General features: G+C 38.1%; 1 protein-coding gene across 6 annotated transcripts; it reads left to right on the top strand.

Annotated features, from left to right (window-relative positions):
* The first annotated feature begins 259 nt into the window (after positions 1-259).
* LOC125765290 (brain tumor protein) lies at positions 260-17,088 on the top strand. Of its 6 annotated transcripts, XM_049430251.1 has the most exons (7): positions 260-393; positions 5,517-5,874; positions 6,093-6,668; positions 6,734-8,884; positions 8,987-9,150; positions 9,236-9,468; positions 9,737-17,088. In XM_049430251.1, exons 3-7 carry the CDS (start codon positions 6,247-6,249, stop codon positions 9,839-9,841), a joined length of 3,075 nt encoding a protein of 1,024 aa, XP_049286208.1. In that variant the 5' UTR covers positions 260-393; positions 5,517-5,874; positions 6,093-6,246; the 3' UTR covers positions 9,842-17,088. The 6 variants fall into 6 exon arrangements, with proteins under 6 accessions (XP_049286208.1, XP_049286202.1, XP_049286205.1 ...); XM_049430245.1 differs by having other exon boundaries at positions 5,517-6,668; XM_049430248.1 differs by having other exon boundaries at positions 389-480; positions 5,517-6,668.
* Positions 17,089-24,818: the final 7,730 nt, after the last annotated feature.

Here is a 24,818-nt window from a genome sequence, read left to right on the forward strand (position 1 = left end):
ATAGAATTTCATTGCGATTATTGTACCAAGACTTTGTAGGGTTCTCGCGTGCTTGCACAATATAATTGCGAGTTTGCTGCATTCTCGTGACAGTAAAGTTAGAAAAAATTAAACCTAATTTTTTGTACAACTTAAAAATTATTTTATTTTCCGTAAAACATCGATCGTCTACCTGAAAAATTACAAAAATAGTCCGCTAAATTCCGATGCTTCCGAACCCCATCAATCAACCGTCAAAACCAGCCCGCTTTGGTTGGTTGTCAAAGTGATGTACATCAGCCAACCTGCGCAGATGTCCGAGTGCGCCGAAGCAACCAAGAAGCAGGGCAGAGTGACACTGGAGGTTAAGATTTTACACGGTCGGGATTTTTTCACCGCAACTTCAGGATGCAGGTAAATTGGTCTTCCGTTTTGCATAAACGTAACAACTCGTGCCTATTGACACGGTTTTCTCGATTCACGTAGTGATTTGGTGATACGGTGCGTACTGAACGGTGATGCAATCACATTTTCCGGACGTATGATGTGAGAATTTTCGGTACTAAGGGGGAAAACAAATCACAGCTTCACCTTCTTCCATCACATCCAGTCCACCGGAAGTGTGAGGGAAGATGTGAAAATTCGTGCAGATTCTCTATTTAAACTATCGGGATCGCCCAACGGGAAGTGCAAAAAATGAGTGTGTGTCTGTGCGCGTGTGTATATCGTGATTTAAGCTGCGGATGGTTGATTATGTGCATACTATCGTCTTCCTCTTTGCATTCTATTGATCGTAGTGTCGCAGTAGGTTTGGGGGAAGGAAAAGGCTCCCTTCCGATTGATATCGATTTAATCTTCTCGGCAGACACTAGGTTTAGGTGCGGAAAAGAGCTGCCGTTTCGCATTATTGTCTATTGCCGTAGCGCGGTAGTGTCCAATCATAGTTATGATTTCTATACGGTCTTATATTTGCAAAGTGCAGATGAACTGGGAGGAGTTGCGGTTTGCGAAAAGGTTGTCCTAGGAAGAACTTTCGTTATACGCACGAAATTGTCGCAGTCGCAATTCGTTGCACACTTTTCCCTTTGCCCTTTGCGCTATTAACGCCGCACGCGCGTGTTCCTGCCTCTGGGTTGCGAAGCGAATGGAGAAAAAAGGTGTGTGTGCGCCAGGAGGAAAGGTGTGTGACGGTCGTGCGACTGTGCGTTCTACGGCCTGCTATTCTTTCCAAACCAACCCATCGGGCGGCGATGATGATGATGCCTGATGCTGCGGTGCGTTTGTCCGAAATGTGTTCCACTGACAGCGCGCGCACTTCATCGCGCGTATTTGTGCCTGTCTAGCTGTGAGCGAATGTATGCGCGAACCCGTGTTCTGAGCGATGATTTTGGTGGTCCGCGCGAATCTCGCAACAATCAAGCAGGCCATGGCAAAGGAACAAAAGGAAAAGGGAGAAGAACTTCTAATACGCACAACAGCATCGGACGAGTGAAACCTGCGACCATGTGGAGTTGTAGCGCAGCGAATAGAGTCCCCCAATTATTCTGTTCATAATGCAGAGCAGAAGTTGGCAGTTTGCAAATTGCACTACTTCGGCCGATCTCCAAAAACAAATCAAATCTTATTTAGGATGCATAATCGCAAATGTTGGCTCATCATAAAGTAAGGTTATGTTGTTTCGCGTTTCACCATAAAACAGGTTCTTTATCCACCACCACACAGGACAAATGTATATTTGAAAATATGATTACAACATAATCACGGTTCCTACCATCACAGAACCGAACGTGGAAGTACGGATTTGTTTTTTACCGCCCGCTTTTCACGGCCCGTACACATCAGCAGTAGCACCCGTAAAATGGCATGCTGAATTAAAAATAGTTCTTTCCACCACCGAAAAGGAAAACACCCAACCCCAGAATGTATATATGGATCATCCCGACTTGTGTGTGTGTCCCGTGCGAATGGGTGTGAGCGCGACAGGGTGTGCAATTAGTGTTATTATTTTACCACATGACATTTCGGTCGGTGGCGATTAATAATGTAATTTATTTTTTGCACCTTTCCTGTTTTGCTTTTTCTTGTTTTCCGTTTGAAAATATAAGAAAATTGGGATGCGCAAACCTTCACGTGTACTTCAGCGTGTTTTCGCCTGTCCCCATTTTGCATGATCAGTTCATGCTTTCTTGTTCCAAAAAGAAGTTAGAAAAAAAGCGTCCATCTAGTTGGCTGGCGAAATCAACGTTCCCTCACGCGCATACAATCTGTCCACCTAAAACTTTGTCTGGTCCATCTGGCACCTTTACCTGATTCTCGCGTAATGTTTTTCCTCTCCGTTTGGCGGATTTTACCCGAGCGAAACGAACATCTCGCTTTCTCCCAAAATCGTGTCATCACAGCAAACCACGCGCGTTCCGTTCTGTAATTCTTGCTCCAAGCAACCCCTTTCACTGGGACCGCGCCGCGTGATGGGTTTTAAGGGGGTTGATGCGTTATATGCACCGCGTGTGTTTACATGCAACGGCGACGCAGAACGGCACGGTACCATTTTCTCGCTCTCGTTCTCCGATTGCGAACAGTTTATGCTCACGGCCAACGTTATACAAACCATAGGCTACTAGACGCGTTTTTTTTCGTTCGCTACCTCTTATACTCGCTCAGTTTGCTAGCACGCACGACAGCAGCCACTAGGATCAGCCAGCAGCAGTAGCAGACGAACAGTCGTCACCGTCCTACCGTGATACCGTGGTATGTGGCCGTGCTATTACTTGGCCCTTTTTTCATCATTTTTGCAAACGGTGAATTGTTTTGCTCTCACAGGGCTACAAAATACTGCGTGCGTGAAAAGTTGGAGTGATTTATGTAACGCTTGAAGACCAACGAACTAACTCAAGCGAAGGTCTGCCACATAGTTTTAATAGGGATGCTGGTGTTCGTTTGTGGCGTGGCACTTAGAAGAGGGACATTCCTGTGAATTGGGAAAAACAATTAGTGAAAAGAACTTATTAGTGCTGGATATTTATCACCGTGTCTTCTTCGTGAAAACCCGTGTAAAAGTGCCTCCGAATAGCGATCAATAGTGATACAGGAATTGTGATGAGACTGTTGTATAATTTATGTAATCCATAAGTGATATGATACCTTTTTTTTATCCACGTTTCTCGTCCTATGATTGATTGCAACAAAACGGAAAACAATCGATTTTTAATACCTCGGTCAGATCGGTTTTCGGTGTATGTGTGTTTGCAGTTTGGTGATAAATTGAATGTTTGCAGAGAAAGAAGCAAATAATGTAATGCAATTTTTATAAATGCATTGCTTAACAAGCTTCGAATACGAACCATTCGCTTCTGGAGAATGGTACATTTTCCAAATGAAAGTCATTTGCAAAAAAGGATATTACTTATTACAGCGTTTAGGGTGTGTTTGCCAATTTTCTCCAGTTGTAACCTTTACCTTCGCCTACATTGGCGAGAGAGTTTCGCGTGTAACGTGGGTTGTGTCTCTTCCGTTCATGGCAGCGCACGTTTCGATGGGGGTGTTATGCAATTTTCCCCCGTAGCTTGCGGAACACGTCCAAAGCTTGCTTTGCTTTTCATTCCGGTCGGATGGTAGATGTCTGCTTGGTATTGGTGTGGACACACACACACACGCTTTACCTTCGGGTAATCCTTTTGCGTATATGGCTTACAGTAAAAATTCGACAAATATCTGACTAAAAGAAATATCTGACTAAAGTTTTTTCGGAGAACATTTTTTTTAATGGTCAACGGTTTATCGAGTACAATTTAATTCCATTAATTATGTAACGTTTCATCCTTGAAAATTGTTTACAGAAACAATCTTAATCCTCAATTTTAAGAAGCATTACACGGTTCTAGTTCTTAGGAAAAAAAAGATATATTCATCAGAAGAAGTTACAATTTGACGGGGTTTTTTTTTAATGGAGGCGCACAGTCATCTGTCTTAAATGGCGCAAAAGTTGACTAATTCCTACCGCCATTTGTTCATGTTGCCATGGTATTTGTGCACTAGTGATGTACGGGTCGAATTACCAACTACTGGGATGGAGTCATCCGTATGTGACGTGGAACTGGATCAGTTCGATCTGAACATGTAGATTCAGTAGGTTCAACAGTCCAACAGGATAATCGACTCCGATCGCTGGGTGCAGCGCGTTCAAGTTCGATGCAGGTTCGATCCGAAATCATCCACGCGTCGAAGTTACCTATAGTTTTTTTTTGCATCTTTCGGAATCGTCTTACAGGAGCTATTTGCACCTAGTGGTCAAGTGGAACCCGTTCACTCATGGATCGGAATCGATTCCGATTCGCTTCCATCCGACACCAGTGTAATCCGTGAAATGACTAGCCCACCACTAGTGCGCAATGATGATTTGATCAGAAAATGAAGATGCTGCATTGTGCGATTGAAAGTTCTGTGGCCCTGCAAATAATTGTTCAGTCACATTTGGATGGACAACGTAAAACCATCAGTGTAGTTTCGGTGAATTATTAACATTCTCGCCAGTAAGTCACAGAGAGCTTGGTGTTTGTGAAAAAAAATTTCGGGTGTTGGTGTGCCTCAGAAGTTAATAATTAAAATTTGAATTTAAAAAGTGTTTTTCCCTTACTTTTTTGTCCTACCCGACGTCAGTTTTTTCTAATGGACTTCAAAATTACAATATCAATCCAGCTGCCAAGTGTATATTGCGAAATACGTGACTGCAAGCGCTTTCCAACGTACGCCATAGTGTACAGTCTCCTGGATATGTTCCTTGAAGCAAGAACACCAACAGTCGGTTGTTTCGTAACTGTGGTTCTAATGTGGTTCTCAGTGTTTGATTTATATTTCATGACAAGTATGGCGCATGATGGCGGGGAAGGGTAACAGGATAGAAAAGAAATGGCACAGATAAAGGTCACGTGGAAGAGGACAAATGTTCGTATTTTGTCTGAATCGATGTAAAAATCGACCCGGAGGAAAGTGGATGGCACTCGACAAGGGTTGCTTAGATTTCGAACCGCAAGGATGATTCGTTTTGAACAATTTTTGAGAGTGCTTTTCGTTGGAATGTTTCCGATCGTTGGATTACTGTAGATTCGGTGCAGGTTTCGATAGGCGCGGTGGCATGAATAGCGGGTTTTTATAGCTTTTTGGGACAAAAAAAAACTCCTGCTTTAGGTCAGCCGGAAGACAAAGGAGATATATTCGACTACATGACCCGTTAGCATTTATGTAAATGAGTAGGTCATTCTGTGGTGATTTTATGTCCGCTACCATAAGCAAGCTAGGGCATTCTTAACCAGTGGATTTCCGAAAAAGCAAGCAACTTATGTAACCTGCAATAATGTTTTATTGTTCGTCATAATTTAGGCATCGTTTAAGTGGCATAGAATTCATGTACACGTCTCATTCTTGAGCTGTATAATGATTTTCGTTCAATATACTTAATAGTGGTTGATGATCCAATGATGAATATTACAACAATATGTCAAGTTAATAATCCTATTTTTGGTTTCTATTTCATTCGACAGATTTTGGGCTGAACTGCACATAAACCAGCAAAACAGCACAGGCCTAAACAGAGAGCGAAAGCAAGAAAGAACATAGAACTCATCTGGTGTGTTGTAAAGGAAGAAAGCGGAACCATTTGGACAACGTTTTAACCTGTACCAAAGATAAAAGAAACATCATCGTTTTGTAACATCCAGCAACAGTAAGGCCAACAAAATACACGCATATCCTGGAACGGTTAAAAATATCACGATACAACAGCAAACGTCATTAGCTACTTCGATTTGAAGTAGTGTGTAAAAGCTTCTGAACGCAGAGAAGTTTCCCAGCATACAACGTTGGGTGTCGTGAATTAGTTTTTTTTTTCGTTGGCATCAAGTAAGTTTTCTGAACAGTCAACGTACGCATCTTCGGCGTTCGGCTGATTGTGGTACCAATCCCAAAACACTTGCGTCAGTGATTATATTACCGTGGTGGTGGATACAACAGCGCGCAGTGTTAGAAAGGGACCATTAGCAGTGTTTGTGGTGGTGGTGGTTGTTGTGATTTTCTGAAGCTAATATGACGCTTGCTGAAATGTACTCTTTCTCGACCAGTAAATCCGGAGGAAGTGCGAACGGTAGCGGTAGTTCGCTAGTTTCGTCGGCGACTTCGTCTTCCGGTGGATCATCGGCAGCGTCTACTTCATCGGTTGCTGGGGACGTGACGGTTTCCTCGACAACCGCTTCGATTGGGTCGACTATTCAATCGATGGTTGTGTCGGTGGCCGCTGCCTCACCGGAGTTGGTCGCTGGTGTAGTGGAACGTACGTCAGCCGGTGTACCAGCGGTATCGAGCCCTGCGGTATCGTCCACGACGCTTACGAGCTCTGCGGCTGTTGCGATTTTACCACCAACCGCACCGAGCGTCGCCGTACCGGTGTCTCCTCGTTCGGATCAACTCGTACCGAAGCTGATCGGTGGTCCATCGCCGAACAGCACTAGCAGCGTTTGCAGCAACGGTAGCAGTACCAGCAGCAGCATGTTTCCGGAGGTTTTCAAGCTGGACGATTTGTTGGAGTTGGACAACGTGGGCAATAGTTCGATGAGCGAAAATGATAGCTCCGGTGGCGATTTTCAGCTCGATAACAGTTCACTTTCCGATTTGATGGAGCAGGACTGCACTCTGTGCAAGTAAGTATTATGTCCACCATCGGCATAAGGGATCGTAATTAATTGTTATTTTATTTGCTTTACAGAAACAAATTTACTTCACCCCGTGTGCTGTCCTGTTTGCATGTGTTTTGCGAAAGCTGTCTGGATAAGCTGTTGGCCGATGGTTCCGGTGAAAAGAATCTTGAGGGCGTGAATGGTGGCACTACGATTGTTTGCACCATTTGCAAACAATCCACTCCGATCGGTCCGAAGGGTGCGGCTGGCCTTCATCAGGATTACATTTTGAGCAACGTGCTTGATTTGTCAACGATCGAACCAGCGCAGCTAGCGTGCACCTCGTGCAAAAGCAAGGAGATGGCCATATCGCGCTGCAATGACTGTGCCAACTTTCTGTGCGACAGTTGCGAGTATGCGCATCAGCATATGCGCTGCTTCGAGGATCACAAGGTTGTACAGCTGGACGATTTGCGCAAATCGTCCGAAAAGGTGGCCATTCACAAGCCGCTCTACTGTTCGGTGCATGCAACGGAAAATTTGAAGTATTACTGCTTCAACTGTTCAACGCCGGTATGCAACGAATGTTTGATCGGTGACCACAAAGGGAATGATCATACCTACCATATCATCAGCGAGGCCGAAAAACCGATGCGCCTGGAGCTGGAGTGTTCGATGCGTGAAGCGAAGTCCAACATCGAATGCTGCAATCAAGCGACCACTAAGCTGGAATCGTCGCTTCACGATTTACAGAGCCAGTACGAGACGGCACGTGGGCTTATTAATGAGTCATTCCAGAGCTTTAAGGCGGTGCTGGAACAGTGCCGGGAGGATGCGCTAAAGAATTTGGAAAAGCTGCATTCGGAGCGTGAGCTGAAAATAATGGATCTGTACGATAATGTTGCGAAATCGGTAGAGAAAATCGAAGTCGCTACTAAGTACGCCCGGAAGGTGCTGGATCAGGCCAACGGGCCGGAACTGTTGAGTCTGAAAAGTATGATATGTGCCCAGCTGAACCAACTAACGGGCACTGCCCCGAAGGGTGACGTAAACTTTTCGATCGAGTTTCAAAGCAACTACGAAAAATTCGAACAGCTCGTACCGGAGCTGTTTGGGAAATTTCGTACAGAATCATGCTTGCCGGCGAAATTGAACGAAACCACACCATCGCCCACGCTACCTGGCGTGCCGATAATGGTGTCCGAGGCGCACCATCAATCGGGAAATGGGAATTGTGGCCAGGGTCCACTGACTGCATCTGTAACGGCTAGCAGTCCGATTTCACTACCGACCTCCATGCAATCGTCCTTCGACGGGGACATTACGAATCTTGGCACTGCTTACATGTTGCCTAATGTGCTGACCCCAGAACCGGCGACCGGTGCGGGAACAATTTCCGGCGCTTCTAATGCCCTCAATGGTGGCACACCCTCACCAGGTGTGGTCGTTGGTGCGGGACCACCGGCTCTTCCCGGTCTGTCGAGCATTGCCGAGTATAATCTACATCGTTTGGCAAATTTGGCCGGTGAATCATCCTCGAACGATATGACCGATTCGATAGTGCCAGTGGTCAACAGCAATCCGTCAACGGTACCATCCGCTGGAGCGACACCGAACTTTACACTGGCGGACTTGATTTCTGGCAACCAGCACGCGATTCAGGCACTCGCCAAATATTCTTCCATGGGCAGCCAAGATATGAGCAATGGTGCAATGCTAACGCCCCACCCGAGCCTGGACACTGTACCGATGATGAACGATTTCCCCGGCGTACTGCCGGGCTCGACATCTCCTATCCTGCCCGTTCCACCGAACATGCCGAATATTGATGGTCCTGGCATGAATGGGGCTGGTGGCGATATGGCGATGAGCCGCTTCCAGCCATCGATGTGTGTGAATGGGCGTACAAAGGCCACGCCGATGCAGATACGAACGAAATTCGGTTCGCTCGGGCAAACGAAGGGCCAGTTCAACTCGCCGCACGGCTTCTGTTTGGGCGTGGACGAGGAAATCGTTGTGGCCGATACGAACAATCATCGCATCGAGATATTCGAAAAGAACGGTACATTCAAGTTTTCGTTCGGCGTACCGGGCAAGGAGGAGGGTCAATTGTTTTATCCGCGCAAGGTAGCAGTCATGCGCACCAGTGCCAAGTTTGTCGTGTGTGATCGGGGCAACGAGCGTTCGCGGATGCAAATATTTTCCAAAAACGGTCACTTCATCAAAAAGATCGCCATCAGGTGGGCTAACGAATTTTGGGTTATAATTTCGGGTGGTTTGTGTGACGTTTTGCGAATGGTACATTTCATGGTTAATTATTATGCTTTCTTCCGTTCATACAGATATATCGACATTGTTGCCGGATTGGCCGTTACAAACAAGGGCTTGATTGTAGCAGTGGACAGCGTTTCACCGACCGTGTTTATTATATGTGAGGATGGAAATCTGATACACTGGTTCGACTGTAGCGACTTTATGCGTGAACCATCCGATATAGCAATCAACGGTAAGTTAGCGGTTTTGTGTGAATTGTTGCTCAGCTAAATATAAATGCTAAATTTAAAATATCCAATTTTGAAACATTATCGTAGGAACGGATTTTTTCGTGTGCGATTTCAAGGGACATTGCGTGGCCGTGTTCGCAGAAGATGGTACGTTTAAGTATCGTATCGGTAGTGAGAAAATTACCTGCTTCCCGAACGGTATCGATATATCCGATGCTGGAGATGTACTAATTGGTGATTCGCACGGTAATCGCTTCCACGTGGCGTGCTATTCTAAGGATGGACACTTGCAGTCGGAGTTTGAGTGTCCGTACGTTAAGGTAAGTTTGTTGATAATTATTTTCACCATTTCCATGTCTTCCATTTCCGTTTCTGATGGCTAGCTGTTAGTATTACTTCGATCGTCCATTATTTTATACCCATTCGAGCTGTTCGATTCTTAATCGCCGTCTTATGGGAAACCGTTCATGTTGAAATTGTGTATCACGAAATATCGTGTACAGTGTGCAGTGTGTGTTTCGCTGACTTGTTTATGTGGGATCGGTTCTCGACAATTACCTTAAATTTGATGTATTTTTCTTGTTGCAGGTATCTCGTTGCTGTGGACTAAAAATCACCTCCGAGGGATATGTGGTAACTTTAGCCAAAAATAACCATCATGTCCTTGTCTTGAATACACTGTACATTCAGTGATCAATAGCGGGCGCGAGAATATTGAAACCTAATTACTAAGGTATTTTGCATACCTCTTCTTCCAAAAAAAAAAAATGTTGATCCTTTTGCACGTTAATATCCCCGCTTACCACGTGCGTGAGTATCATATTCCTCTATTCATATTTGTTATGATATTCATCCTTGCACGCCGTGTATAACAAACAAGTGCAAGAAAGCATTAGGACCCGGTGTGTGAATTAAGCAAGATCGGCGTGTACGACATAACAACAAAATAACAGGACTTTTCATCCAAAGTCCTCCAATTGGCATACGCAACAAATCCAATAACGATAAGAAGATTGGAATTCATCGAGCTTTCGGGGCATCATTTTTAATGCCGCGATATTGCTTATTAGTACGTTTTCGAATAAGCGATTGATTCGCCATTAGCAGCTAAATACCATTCTCCAGAGCGGTTCACCTATTTGCAGCAAAAGCAAGAAGCTTCGATTTTATGTTTCAACACGTTGGAAGAATGATATTATTAATTTTTAGATCAATGATTGTCATTAATTGAATTATTTGTGTTCATCGTAGGCAGTGTTTGCGCATCTGTAATCTGTATGTTATATTATTCGATATTTATTATTTGAAGATGACAACAATATATGATCTCTGTTCTTGTGTTTACATCGATGTAGCGAAACATTGGCAACACTCATGCGCAGGTTTACTAACCGTATTTGGTTAAAACATGAAACGTACTGTGGGGTTTCCTAACTGTATAAGAACCGCCTCAACTATAATATATTTACAGCGTGAAATATGTGTAGAAGAAATGATTATATATCGCATAAGTCGTAACTTAGTGCACTGTCGGCGACCATCCATACACAACGAGCGTGCATTACCGTAACACAACAATATTTCGCATTTATGCGCTCAAAAGTATCTCTACGTTTAATTACCGTTGCCGTACAAAAGGAATTACACTTTTGGACAAGTCCAAACATAGCAGCATACTGTAAATAGTATAGAAATGGCGGTGTTTTGTCTTTTTTCACTTGTTTAGATATGTTTATCAGATTCAACATAAACGAAATCCTTTCTGGTATATGCGAGCAAAGAAGAAAAGCTTCCAAAAAACAGCTCGAGATGGTAAACTTGTCATAGGAACTATAATTGGAACCTGATGATATGATGCATGGTTTTAAATAATACAAATCCAATAAGGGAACTGTTCGTTGAAGAAAGAGAGAGGGGGAGAGAGTGTGTTGCGTAACAGAAAAATTTTCAAAGTATTGGAAAAATGAAGTGTGTTATTATCGATATATTTTTTGAATGGAAAATTACAAATCATATACAATGGGGGATAACAGAAAACTAATCACGACGAAAGTGAACGAGTGAGAGGAAAGAGAAATTGAATTGCTGACTTCTTTTTACACTTGAACAAAAGTCTAAACAGCAATACAATTTTTCCTAGCAGCCGAATCGAAGATAGATTTTAATAAGAAGGTACTGCACTGCACAGCACTGCATACACCGCGAAGTCGTTGAGGAAAGCTAAAAATAGTTCAGCAAAAATGGAATGGTACAGTTTTGCAAAACAAAAAAAAATCGTTCCTCCTTATTTTATTATTTACTGTTAAGAATTTTATGGTTGTGTTGTTGGCAGATTTTTTCCGTTTTCCTGATTCAAGTTCCATGTTTCTTTTTCCTAGTTTATATATTTGTCTTTTGCACTAATATTAAGGATGGAATGACGTAGTTTTATCGTCATTAGGTTAGTGCTGTAAAAAGAAACACATATATTTTGTTTTTTATATTGCAACCCCCTTCTGTACGGGATTTTTCCTGTATGCTTTGTTTTTACTGATACAGAAAGACATTTTTTGTGATTTTTTTTGTAGTTCTGTAATATTTTTAATGTTCCGATCGTTAAAACAGTCCACCAGTAAACGATGTATTTCTCTATTCGATAGATTTTTCCCACCAACAAACCTCAGTCGAGACTAAAACTTACTGTGAAATTGTATCGGTTTCTATGTTTTCAACTTAAACCTTCTAGCAGTATTTGTCTCTAATTGTTCAACTTTATTGCTTGAGTTATTTTGTTAGGTTTTGTAAAGACTACAGGCTTCTTTGCGCTTCTAATGTCAAATGAATGTGTGTCCAACAAAAATGTGACTGGCGATAGGCCACTTTTATTCACTTCACTTTGAACCAGTAATGGTGGAAGGCCCATAACTTATGGGATCAGTAATTATAAAAGACATACTTTTTGTGCATCTCCTTGTTGTATCAGCATGGTCCCTTCAAATATACAACCTTTTTGTAGCGTGCAATATACAAATATAAACTCTTTTATTGTTGGTTTAGTTTGTTGTTATGCCTTTTGCCAAATATCATTCCACGAGGTAAACTTGTTTGGTTAACTTTCATTGAAACTCGAGTAAGACTTGTCAAAGAAGTTTGAATATTTTTTTCTTCTTCTTTTGTCTAATACTGTGCTAGGATTTTCACTTATGACATTCATATTTATAGGAATGTCTGGAGAATAAGAAGCATATCGTCTGTACAAACCCTTAACAACAGAACTCAGCAACATTATTTGATACATTTGTTTACAACAAAATTCTGTTCCTTTGGAATTTTATCGATATTTATCGGTGGAAAAAATAGCTTAAGTTTATTCTATTGACCAAATGGCTATAAGCTTTTTTTCGTAGTATGTCATAATAGAAAGCATTATAATTTACTGTGTTTAAAACAACCTAAATTTGAAAAAAATGAAAGGGAAATTTTCTTGAATTTCCTCTAGCTCCTATTCCATTTCAAAATGAAATACGCGATTTATATAATCAGACACGAAATTCAGCATATATCTCTAAAAAACGGAGCATTAAAGCTGCGGCACAGTTAAATTATTTGAAATAATTATGCTTTCGTACATCATGCGATAAGGCAAACCTATTTTAATATTGCTACATTGTTGTATATTGTTTCTGTGAATCTCAGTTAAAATTATTTTTACATGCATTTTTTGTTTAGATATTTGTTTCATTTATGTGTGTGTTCCTGTGAATGAATCTCGAACAAGGTATTGTTTTTGTGTTCAATATTGAAATAATGAATTTTCCGAGCATCGAAGCGATGATGGAATGCAATATTTAGATGCCATATTTTAGCATATTTTCAAAAAAGGGATGATAACAGTTTTAAATTGTTGTTTGAAGTATAATGATTTACAGCAATTGGTTTCAATCAAACAGTTGTATAAAATTAATTTAATTTCTTCGTGTGTCACAATCGAATTTTCCAATGTATGATGTTCAATAGAAAGCTTATGAAGTTTGGTTAATGGGAAACACTTTTTTTTATTTATACAATGAAAAATATTTGATATTTATCCTGTCATAAACTGTGTGCATTTGCAATGTTTCTGATGAATGATATTATTAAGCATGTTTAAAATACCAACCGTTCAAAAGACAAATTATTGGCTAAAGTTTGTAGTAAACAGAAAAGTTAGTAAATGTCATTATAACTTATAGATAGCCAAACCATGAATTCAATGGCTTCCGGTAAAAACAAAGCTAGAAGAGCATTTTTTTGTTTTTGAACAAAAAAATTAAATAAAACAAACAAAAAGAAGTTATACATAAAAAGTCATGGCAAATGGCAACAAAAGAAATTTCGCACGAATGAAAAAAAAAGAAACAAAATCAGTTTTTCAATAAGGTGTAGAAAAATCGAACCCAAAGCAAAATATTTTATAATTGAAACAAAATATTTTTTGCCTTACATTTTACATTTATACATCTATTAATAGAAATATTGCAACGATTTTAGAACGAGCAGAAAGCGGATGTGAATGACGTTTTTCGCTCCCCCGAGTACTCACAGTAGAGAGCAATTAGAGGAAATACGATCGGAAGTGTACTACCAGTACCGTACTATACTATCAAATGACAGTAAGATATTTTAATTTAATTTTACCGACCGAATACATAAGGGGTGTGTGTGTTTGCGGAAAAAATAACGTTTGGCGTACCTTGAAAATATGTACCACATAATTATTCTATTTAATTGTCCTACATATGCAGTCCAAATGGTTCATACAAGTTAGGATGAGTAGGTATCAAAACAGAAGAAAAATAAAGAAAACCCCAGCAAGTAGAGGAAAAACTCATAATCAAGTAAAGTAACATTAACGTTCACATCTCACGGATACTAGAACTAAAACGATTAAAGTTCCTTCTCAAATCAATAAATTGATCGTTCTGTGGATCCAGCGATGCAGTGGAAGTTAATGTACCCGGATCGGATTTAGTTTTCTAAGCAAATAGCATATATTTTCCCACATACAAAGAAGCATCCTGCTGTGCTATCCGGGTGTTTCTTTAGGCTGTCTAATTTTTGGCTCGCCAAACGGTTTTACACATCTAGAGAACGATTTTCAACTACCGCGTTGATGTGTACAGTCTGCAGTACTAAAGCAGTTCCTTAGCAGTTTTTGCAGCATAGATTATAGATTTTAGTGTAGGTTTTACGGCACAAATAAAAGCTGAAATTTGATACGCTTTTACAGTTTTAAATTTAACGTTTTATTTACGCTTAGACTGTTTGTTTTATCCAAATTAGATTAGGGATTTAGGACGATGTCAGAATTTTGTATTGATGATAAAGATTATTTTTATCGTTTTATTTTTTATGAAGCTTGTGAGTTTTTTTACTGTTATATGTATTTTTATTAATTTAGTGTTATGTTTTTTTTTTTAAACCGTAGGAGAGTTGCGTAGCTTCGTTTTATTGTACTCTCAATCAATTTGTGGTTGGATAGCAAGCAAACATCCCTTCTCAAAGTCAGTCTCAGTCAGTCAATCAAGATCGCTCGTACGCATCGTAGATCAGAAAATCGGAATATGTATAATTGAAGATGAATCTACATTATGCGCTTATATTTATAATGAGCTTCTCACATGTTATATTCAAGGTAACGAAATTCCGAAAGCAATTTACAGCAGGTGGTTGTTACGAAAGTCGGTAGAAACACGAGGCATACATAACAGTTTTATGTCGAAAACTTTTCATTTCTTTGTACAATTCCATACCGTTTCATCAATCGTTCTATATAGAAGAGATAAAACCATATATAGAGCAGACATAAACACATATCAGCATTGCAAAATCCATTGTATGAAGTCAATTTTTAACGAAAAATCAACACATTGTCCAAACGAAGACAATTGATTGGATTTATTAATCGCATAGTCCCGATTCTTAACTTTCGTTACATTTTTCGTTTGTCCAATCCAATCAAACTCTATACAATGTGTTTTATTTTAAAGAACACGCAAAAAAAAAACATTGCTCAGAATGTCGTAAATAGGGCGGGATTAAAGTTGAATGAAAGAGAACAGATCACGAAATATTTTTGATTCTGCCATTTGGTGGTAAAATCTGACAAAAATAAACATCCTGAAATATGTAACAGTACGGTGTTTTAAACAAGGCAAAAAATAGAGACTAATTTAACCAGTTAGTAAGTAAAAATAATCAAGCAACATAGTGCCATCAGTAGTAAAACAAAAACAAAATATTTTATTGCGTTAAAATTCCTTTTGGAATCGTTATTCTCATTTATCGCATAACCATTTGCGTTCGACGATGGAAGCGTTCAATGAACAAAACAAATGCAAAAAAGAGAAGCAAACAAACAAATAATATAATATACATTATGGAATTAATGTGAAATTTAACAAACGATAGTTTCAGATAAAATTTGAAAAAGAAAACCTCTTGCGCTAGATAAAACAGGAAACGTCCGTAAACGTAGCGTGACGAACGACAAATGTCGAAAACTTTAGATTTTTATTATTGTTTCATCGTGTACATGTTTTGTTGTGGAACAAAAAAGAACAAAGCAAGGAAAATCTTTCGATGGTTGTAGAAATGTTTCTTGTTTGAACCAATTTTGTCGCAGTAGATATTAAGCTTTTTTACGTATTTACATATAATATATATATACATGTAGGATAAAAATGCAAATGGGTGAAGCAAAACCATGGATAAAGGTAATCGGCAAACATATTATATTTTATCTAAGCACACAGAAATAGATCGAACAAAGACACGTCAAATCTTATTCAAAACACCCTTTTTAACAGAGATGAGAAGCCTTTTAAATCGCACATTTTGTATCTATTTAACAGTTTGAACGACGGGAACTAGAACTACTAGGAATTATGGCATTAATCAACGTGAATCACACTCTGTTGCAGCTTGCTCTGTTAATAACGTTGGCAAAGTTTTAAAGATGTCTAAAACATTTTCTATCATTTTTTGAAACAAAAAAAACCATTTTGTTTTAGTAGCATCACTTTCAATTTTCTCTTCATCACTGCTTGTGATAGCAATATTTATGTTCGCAAATATGTGTTTCGGTTTGAGGTAATGAAAATGTTAGAATGAGCAGTTATAAATCTTTTTCTAGAGAACCACTTGGTAGACAGAAGTCTAATAAACCAAGAGAAATAAGAAATTGGTTGGTTTTGCGTAAAAATTTGATCAAAAGGATCGTTTGTTACAGTTTGATTTGTTTTGTTATTTAATTTTTGCTTGGCTAATATGAAGTATTTCACTTCATTTGCATTATTTAAAGCTTTAACAGAACACATTTCAAAACTAGCATCTAGGTTGCACGTTTCATATTTATTCGGTTTAACTGTACGAGTTATCGAATTACTGCTTTTTTTGAATGCACTTCCTATACAAATGACAGTACATCTATTCGCAAGCGGCAATGAAACTTTGAAACAATTCGACCCACGTATTTCATTAGTTTTCTCCTATTCCTCGTATAATTGAAAGGAACGTATTGTTCGGAACTGAATGCAATCTTTTAGAAATAATAAAATACCATTACACAGTTAATTAAAACACCCTTTCTCAAACAGAGCAACAAAAAAAAGAACTTCTAAAAAGTAATGTCGAAAAATCATTAAAAAAAACCAGGGAGTCCTACTATACATGTACATGGAATAAATACAATTTGTAAAGTACAGTTCTAGCTTTAAAAACTAAATCCAACAGCGAGTCTGCAGAATTTTCTATTTTTGTAGATCGATATTGTGTATATGAATTACAACATATATACACATACATTTGTGTTACATATAAATATACTCCTTATTGAAAACAAAAACAAACAAAAATATCGTCCTGAATGAGAAGACCAGTCAGGTCTAATAGCCATGCAAGCTGCTAACAAAAAAAAAGAAGCGTACCGAATCAATATAAGAAAACCAATGTTCACAATAAACTATTTGAGATCAATTTGATAATAATATAAATTACATGCAATTATAAAACGCTCACGGTTATACAACTTCAACTGACAAGAAACGAGAGTACGATACAACAATGGATAAGGGAAAATAGCGTGCGAGTGGGAAAATAAGATCGCGCGCTCCATCCTAAACAAGTTGTCGAAACAAATACGGATTGAGTAAACCCTTCTTCGACTGCTAAGAACTGTTAGAATGTCAGAGCTATCGGATTTTGAAACAATACAATCACCTATAATATTTTATTACTGATCTTCTTCACATCTTCAACATTCAATCACAAAACAAACAAAAAAAAAGGAATAAGAAATAATGCACCCAGTACAGTGGAAGTATGTACAAAACTCTAAAATTACATATAGAAGTATCTACTTATGCACTTGTATAAAATATTTATATGAAAAAAAAATAGTAGACAAATATTTAAATCAATTCTAACGATGTATTCTTCAAAGTCACATTCTACGTTTCTGCAAAACAACAATAAACAAAGGAAACTTTTAAAACACTGCAAAAAAAGCAAAACCTGCAAAGGAAGCGCGAATGCGGAAAGCGGGGTGAAGCGATACGTATTGAACGCGAAAAGGGCAAACGAGCGTTCTGAACTTCTTCTGCAACTATAAGATATGCGCGACGAACGCTCATTAGCAGCGAAATTGCGAAGGTTTTAAATGAAGAAATGAAGCTATTTACATGCCTACTATACCATGTTAATACGAATTTTAGACAACTTCTTATGTATACAAGCAGAAGCTAAACAAATGTATGAGGAACTAGTGTGTTAGCGGTGAAACAGTGAAACAGTAAAGCAAAACATATTGCCAGCCGTGTTAATACATCACAAGCTCGGTCGGGTTCGTTTTGGGAAATGCATTGCACACAGAGAGCATTCAGCAAGTTTTTTTCCACCCTTAAACTTACCCTTATCCATACATAGTGGATTCGACTATGGTGGTTAGGCGGGTTGTACGGCGTCCAGAAATGATGCATTTGAGGCAGCGCAATGATGGCATGCATACAATTTATCTTATTTACTCAGAGGCAAATATTTAAAGCGGCACGAATAAGTAATAGTCAAAATACAAAACAAAAAAAAACTAAAAGAAAAACAAAAACCATCTCTTGCCTAATAGTTTTCATATTTAGCGTTATGGACAGTACTTGCTATATGGGATATATTGCAAACTCTGAAGCGTATTATTAGCCTTTTCCATCCCAATTAAGCACCTGCCCCGGACAACATGGTTAAACTTTAGGGTGGGGTGAGATAGGTGAAAGCGTCAAGGGTGTTCTTTAAAATGGATGCCAAGAAAAGAAGAGGGGGGCGATGAATGAACGTAAATGTGCCATGCCAGGAAAGGAAAGAAGTGTGAATGTTTGTTTCGTTTTCACGTATATATATACTCTAGGATAATAATCAATTTCCGAAGCTAGTAAATCTATGATTCGAAACAATTTGTTTTATCTCTGCCTTGGATAGGCCTAACGATTTGATTTCCGTACATCCATGTTTTTTTTTTATTTTGACGAACAAAAAATTTTTATATCCCTTTTTCACTATGGTTCCTTCCCAATGTGCAGCGAAATGATAGATGTTTGGCAAGCATTCGCCTTTAGGTATAGGTTCCGATTGGTAGTTGGTTTCAATTATGGTTTAGTAGCTAGCAATTCGTTTCAGTCTTTCTGGCTTGACAAGTCTTAAGCACATGCCGGACGACGGTGGCTTTTCATTGAATTACTCTTTACCGCTTTTTTGCCGTTCGCGCATAGTACTAGAAGTAGAAGTGAGTGAGCGATAGTGAAACAAAATTGTAAATCTTTTTTTTTTTCGAAAGAAGGCGTGAAAAATCTGCTGAAAGAGACAATGCGCAGTAGTGAAGTTAAAAAAAAACTTAAAAAGATATTGTGTTTTTTTTATTAAATTGTATTTTAGTTTATTTGTTTTTTTTTACCGAAGTTAGGATTGTTTGAGATGACAATAGTTAAACTTTAACTATCATTTTACTATCGATGTAGTGCCTTTTGCACGGTTTAGTGTTAATATTATTTTTTTCTCGCTTTTACACAAGGAATGTACATAAAATTTATATAAAAATATATTATATACATACAAATTATACAAGCAGGAATTTACAAAAGGAAAACAAATAAAGTTTTACAGTTTTATTTACTTGGTCCCAGTTGGTCATTATTGTTTGTGTTTTATTTGTTTGGGGGTTTTTTTTTATCCTGTTTTGTTTTGGTTAAGTGATTACTAAGCTTATACGATATATGCGTTTCTTTACACATCCGTGGCGTGAAATGTTTGTTTTCGTTCGTATCATACCTATGTTCCGTAGATATTAATAATAGTACACGTTGCTTAAGGTTTTTGGAATGGCGTGAATGATTTTGTTTTCTATACATAAAACAAAAATACGCCTCACATTTGATGTCTTCCTAGTCCCTTTGATGACCTTAGCCCGTAGAATTTCTTATTTATGTTTTTTATAATAACAAAAAAAGAAAAGAAAAAAAAAGACAGTGCAAGAGTGACAAATGAACATCGTTTAACTGTTTAGCAAAGCTGCTGCTAATTTAATAAAGTTTAACGGTAATACACACCACTGCTTGGATGCGTTATTTTAGCCAAAAACTTTTGTTGAAAAAAAAAATTAAACTAATTAACGGAAAGCAGCAAAGAACGCAAACACATCTCGGTTAGTGTAGTGGTGACGATATTATATGCTGCAAGGGAGAACTGTCAGAATAAAATAATTGCACGCAAAAGATCTCGTAGTGCTTTCCCATACATCGCTTGATGTAATGGTGCACCGTTTTCATAGAAAGCCACATGATAGTAAACTGTTTTGCGAGATTGATACTGCACCTTGTGAGATGAAAGAGGGAAAGAAAACGAAATGACGCGCGGAGATATGTTGGAAACATTAGACACACACACGAAAAAAAAAAAGATTTATTTTTACCTTCTTCACTGTATGAACTGTATGTGTGTGAGGTATATTATATTGGCAGATTTCAAAGATGCTCTAGAAGCATAAAGTATTTACATTAGGCAAACCATCGAATGTTCACGATTCTGTTTTGTATAAGCACCGATGGGTAGGTAGCGATTCCGTTACTCACCATTCCCGGCGTAAACGAACAACACTAGGAAGGGTTAGAAAAGACAATATAATAAATAAATAAGTTAAACAAAATGGTCTACAAAAAACAGCCCATAGTTAGCTTTCAGTTATTTTTTTAAAAGAAAATGTCACGATCTTACGAAAAAGTATAATTAAAAACGCGGTGTGAAACATAGACGCGCATGCAGCAAATTAAAAGTTTATACTCTGCAAACACCCAAAATATATACATAAAAACTAATAGGCAACATTAAATCGTATAAACTTTTAACACCCAGCAACAAAAGCACCACAAACCAAAGTCAGTGCCCTGCTGACGGTAAACAATACTGGCGTTTAACATCCATACGCAAAACCCCTTTACCTAAGGGTGTTAGTAAAAACATTCACACATTTCACTTTAGAGTGTGTTTGTGTGTGCAAAAAGAAAGCCGCAAAGCTAGTAATGTTTTTTTTGTGTTTGTGTTGTTTCTGTACTTAACGAAACCTAACCACGATTCCTAACATTCACTTCAAAAGCGTTGTCAGCAAAACACTTTGTGTGAATATATATAGTATTTTTACATATTTAGCTCGGAGCTCGGATTACATATATGGAAGCAAACACCTATGCTCCAACCGATCTCCAGATTTCCAGAGTAAAAGAGAAAATTAAATTATACCTTATATATATACACACATACACACACGCCCATATATATATGAGTATATCGTAATATATTCGTGCATATATGCATTTAGATATACTTATACGTATGAAAAAAATCAACCCAAAAGTGGTAGACGAACGAATATGGAAACTGAATTTTTAAACATAGTTTAATCTAAACATTTAAACAACAACAAAAAATCTTTGAAGTTATACCTCTTGTAGTTCTTTTCGATAAGAAACAACTAATATAAAAAAAACACACACATACAATATTATAGCCTATCGAGGGGAGGGATGCACTTGCTGAAACAGAGAGAAAACGAGACAAAATGAGACAGAACTGTCTTGGCATATTTCTTCCAGTTGGCGACGGTGCTAGGTGGTAATGTTTGCCGTACGGCTAGTAATGAGCATTCGTGGTAATGGATCTGTGGGCTGTATTACCATGTTGATTCCTTTAAGTCGGATCCACCAGAAAACCATTAACTCGCAACACACACGCACACACGCAAAGAAGGTGTAGAGTCCTGGGGCATAGACATATGCTCTAAAATGCTAACGGTTGTCTACCCGTCGGTTACTATCCACTCTCAATCTTCACGTAAATGCTTGCTGTTTTTTGCTTGTTAATGAAAATGTGTCCATTGTTCGATAAAGCCATAAAAATGGAAGTAGTTGATACCACAGATGATTCAAGAAACAGCAGTAGCGCTTATTGAAGTGTGTAAGAATGCTATAAGTGAAGAGATAATTGGAAGCATACACAAACACCGATCATGTAAACAAATCTGTTTAGCTACCTGTTTTGGCCCAACACCACTGTTTCGAAATGTTGTAATAATCGTTGGTACGGTCAAACGTTAGAAAAAAGCGGAAACATTGTTGACAGCCGATGTATTGCGGAGGATAAAGAAGTTCGAGTGCAGAAGTCATACCATTCATTGCGTTGCGTTAAATTCAAATTCGAAGTTTTATAAATATTGGCCATTGATTGCTGCTGCTTCACTAAATATCGATATAGCAAAAAAAAAACAAGACATCTCCGTTCGATATATAAATGAGCAGTAGCATCAGCAGCACCGCAAACGAAAAATAACCAAACACGTGAAGCGATAAATTTCGCAACCAAAAGATATGTTTGATAGTTTTTTTTCCTTTTTACAATATAATAATTCAATTATTTCCCCAAAACAAGATATATATACACACACACGCATAAGAACATATATATATATATATATATGTATATGTATATATATAGTATGCCTTGTCTTTTTTATATACACATATTTATTATACACAAAATCTATATATATGAAATATATACATATACAAGTACGTGCTAGTAAAAGAAGCGGATGGATACAAAACTGCAGCATACTCTAAAAAACCAAAAATCTGCAAAAGTTAGAAAGAGAAAAAAGAAAGAGAAATCGAGAGCAAGAGAGAACGTAGCAAAACAAATACAAAAAAAAATGAAAGGATAACAATATTTTGTGATTAATTATGTTGTTTCAGTTCGTAAAAGCGGGTTTTAACAATATAAAGATGGGCGATAAACAAAGCGCACATGGCTGCCGGTTGCAAATTTATTTTGCTTTGCAAAACCAAACGAGCGATATTAAGGCAAGATAAAGCCCAGTTAGTTAATTTAGTGCAAGAAAAGAAAAAAAATTAAAGCGTTAGGAAAGTAACATTAGTACAATATATTTGCTGCTCTCCGATGGAGGCGCCTGGTACGTCAGCCCAAAAACGATGCACCCCCTCTTTTTGTCAGTAAATAATCAACTTTAACCAGTTGCGATATGTTTCATTTGAGGTAAAGATTATTGTTTTTAGTATATTTTCTTAATTTGATCGTAATGGCAAAAAAAGGCGTGAGTTTCGAGAGGTGCAAAGAAATGCTTGCGTTTAATGGAGACGCCTGGTACTTGAAGCGTACGCAACAAATGTGCATTTGGAAAGTGAGCGAGTAGTACTGCTGTCATAAAACACATTATTTTACGATGTAGTTCATTTGTGTATGTGTGTGCGTGTGAATGGATTTAAAAAAGAGTCAACTAATAATGAAAAACAAATTCTAGTAAAAAAAGCCAAAGAACAAAAAAGCGAAGCATGCACATGAAAATATGAAACAGCAAAAAAACAAACAAACAAAATCGGTACGTGTGTCTGTGTGCGCGTGCGTGTGAAAATGAATATTACAAATGGAATCACACTCTCAGTAGCTAAACTTCAGATTTGAAAGCAATAATTTATATTACAAATGAAGAACAAAAAAAAAGTATTACAATATTTATATTCGTATACAGATATTGTATGTGTGCATGTGTGTAGATAAAGAGTAAACGTGTATACATCGGCAAACATACAACGTATCGTATCGGTAGTAAAGAATGGATCATCACCAAGAAGCTATTCCACGTACTGTGATGCTGCACGCTAAAATGGGCACGTTTGATCAATGTACGGGCTTCATGATGATCCTGTATTTTCTGCTGCAAAATATCACTTTAAAGTGTTTTTCCTGTTCAACCGATACATGATGAAGCTCACTTGAAGGTGGCGGGCTGAAACTGTTGTAACGAAACACAACATCAAGACATGGAACGAGAAACGTTCCGTTTGTTTGCTTGGCACTGGAAAGATCATATACTTGTGTGGATTAACACAATGTAACACAAGTCACTGTTTAAGTCATGCATTAGGCTACCCAAAAACAATGTAGTTGCCATGGTTTCTGAGCTAGTATAGCCCGTATGGATACGACTTCTGTAGGTGAAGAAACACTTCACAAATGATTTAAACATCGGGAGTAGTTGATGGAATATTTCGAGCAACAGCTCCAAGCGTGTTCCGTGTTCGGTATCATGTAATGAAAGAAGGATAACAACCGTAGCGTAATGTTTTGAATGTGTTACCGTAGCGGCCACAACAGCACACGATTCGTACGCTATGTAATAATCATATTTCATTTGAAAATGTTTTAAACAAATTCACCCACGTTGGACAGATGTTATTGCTTACCATCCTTTCGATCATAGTACGGTTGTGAAAATTAAGACATAAGAATAATTTCTTCATTTGCTTTTACTGTCTTACGTACCTTTTTCCCAATCATCAACTATATACCAACTAGAATAAACACCACGTTGCTAATTGGCATTATTTCCAACGAGCGTCCCTACTTTATCGAAGATAAATCAAACAAAATCCCCCTAAAAAGAGCTTAGCCAGACGAAGTTAATAGGCAGTGCGAAATTGGTAAGCAATAGCTACGATAAAATAAACTACGAAATAAACGTTTTTATTCTGCCATCAGATTAAGCTATTGCATCTCCTAATAGAGCGTTTCATGACGAATATTTTAGCACCTCCGGGCACATTCAGCGTGTGCAGGGAGCTTAGTGCACCCGTCTAGTGTAATGGGAAAACTGAGTCCATTTTTTTAATTGTGTATACATAGTTTTTTGTCTTCTTTTCTTTATTTAAGAGTGCTATATTGAAAAAATTACTAAAGTATTGTTTGAAAATCATTCAAAATGTGTGTTTTTTTTTTAATTTAAAATCAGTTAGTTCAGTTGGATCCGTTTTTCGAGAAGAAAACTTTGTTTTAATAATTTTCTATGTTTTCCTTCAAAAAAGTTTGCCTTAATGTAATTGTTTTAAAGTTTGTAGTACTATAATTACACATATCATATCAATGCATATAACTTTTTGATTCAAGAAATAAAATCTCCCCTTGTAGTAGAATGTCAAATATTGGATTAAAGGACAAAATGAGACAGTTGATTTAGGTTTTTGACTTTTATTTAAAAAAAAAATAATGAAGACAAATGGCAATTTAAAAAACAGAATGAATGTAAACAAATGATTGTGTTATT

Source organism: Anopheles funestus, chromosome 2RL (genome assembly GCF_943734845.2).
Source record: "Anopheles funestus chromosome 2RL, idAnoFuneDA-416_04, whole genome shotgun sequence".
In the NCBI taxonomy this organism is placed as follows: Eukaryota; Metazoa; Arthropoda; class Insecta; order Diptera; family Culicidae; genus Anopheles; species Anopheles funestus.

Excerpts from the sequence above, each read along its gene's own strand:
- LOC125765290 (XM_049430245.1), top strand. The coding sequence starts at position 6,058 with ATGACGCTTGCTGAAATGTACTCTTTCTCGACCAGTAAATCCGGAGGA. Across the intron at positions 6,669-6,733 it reads CAGGACTGCACTCTGTGCAA|AAACAAATTTACTTCACCCC; the intron begins GTAAGTATTATG and ends TTTGCTTTACAG. Across the intron at positions 9,151-9,235 it reads ATCCGATATAGCAATCAACG|GAACGGATTTTTTCGTGTGC; the intron begins GTAAGTTAGCGG and ends ACATTATCGTAG.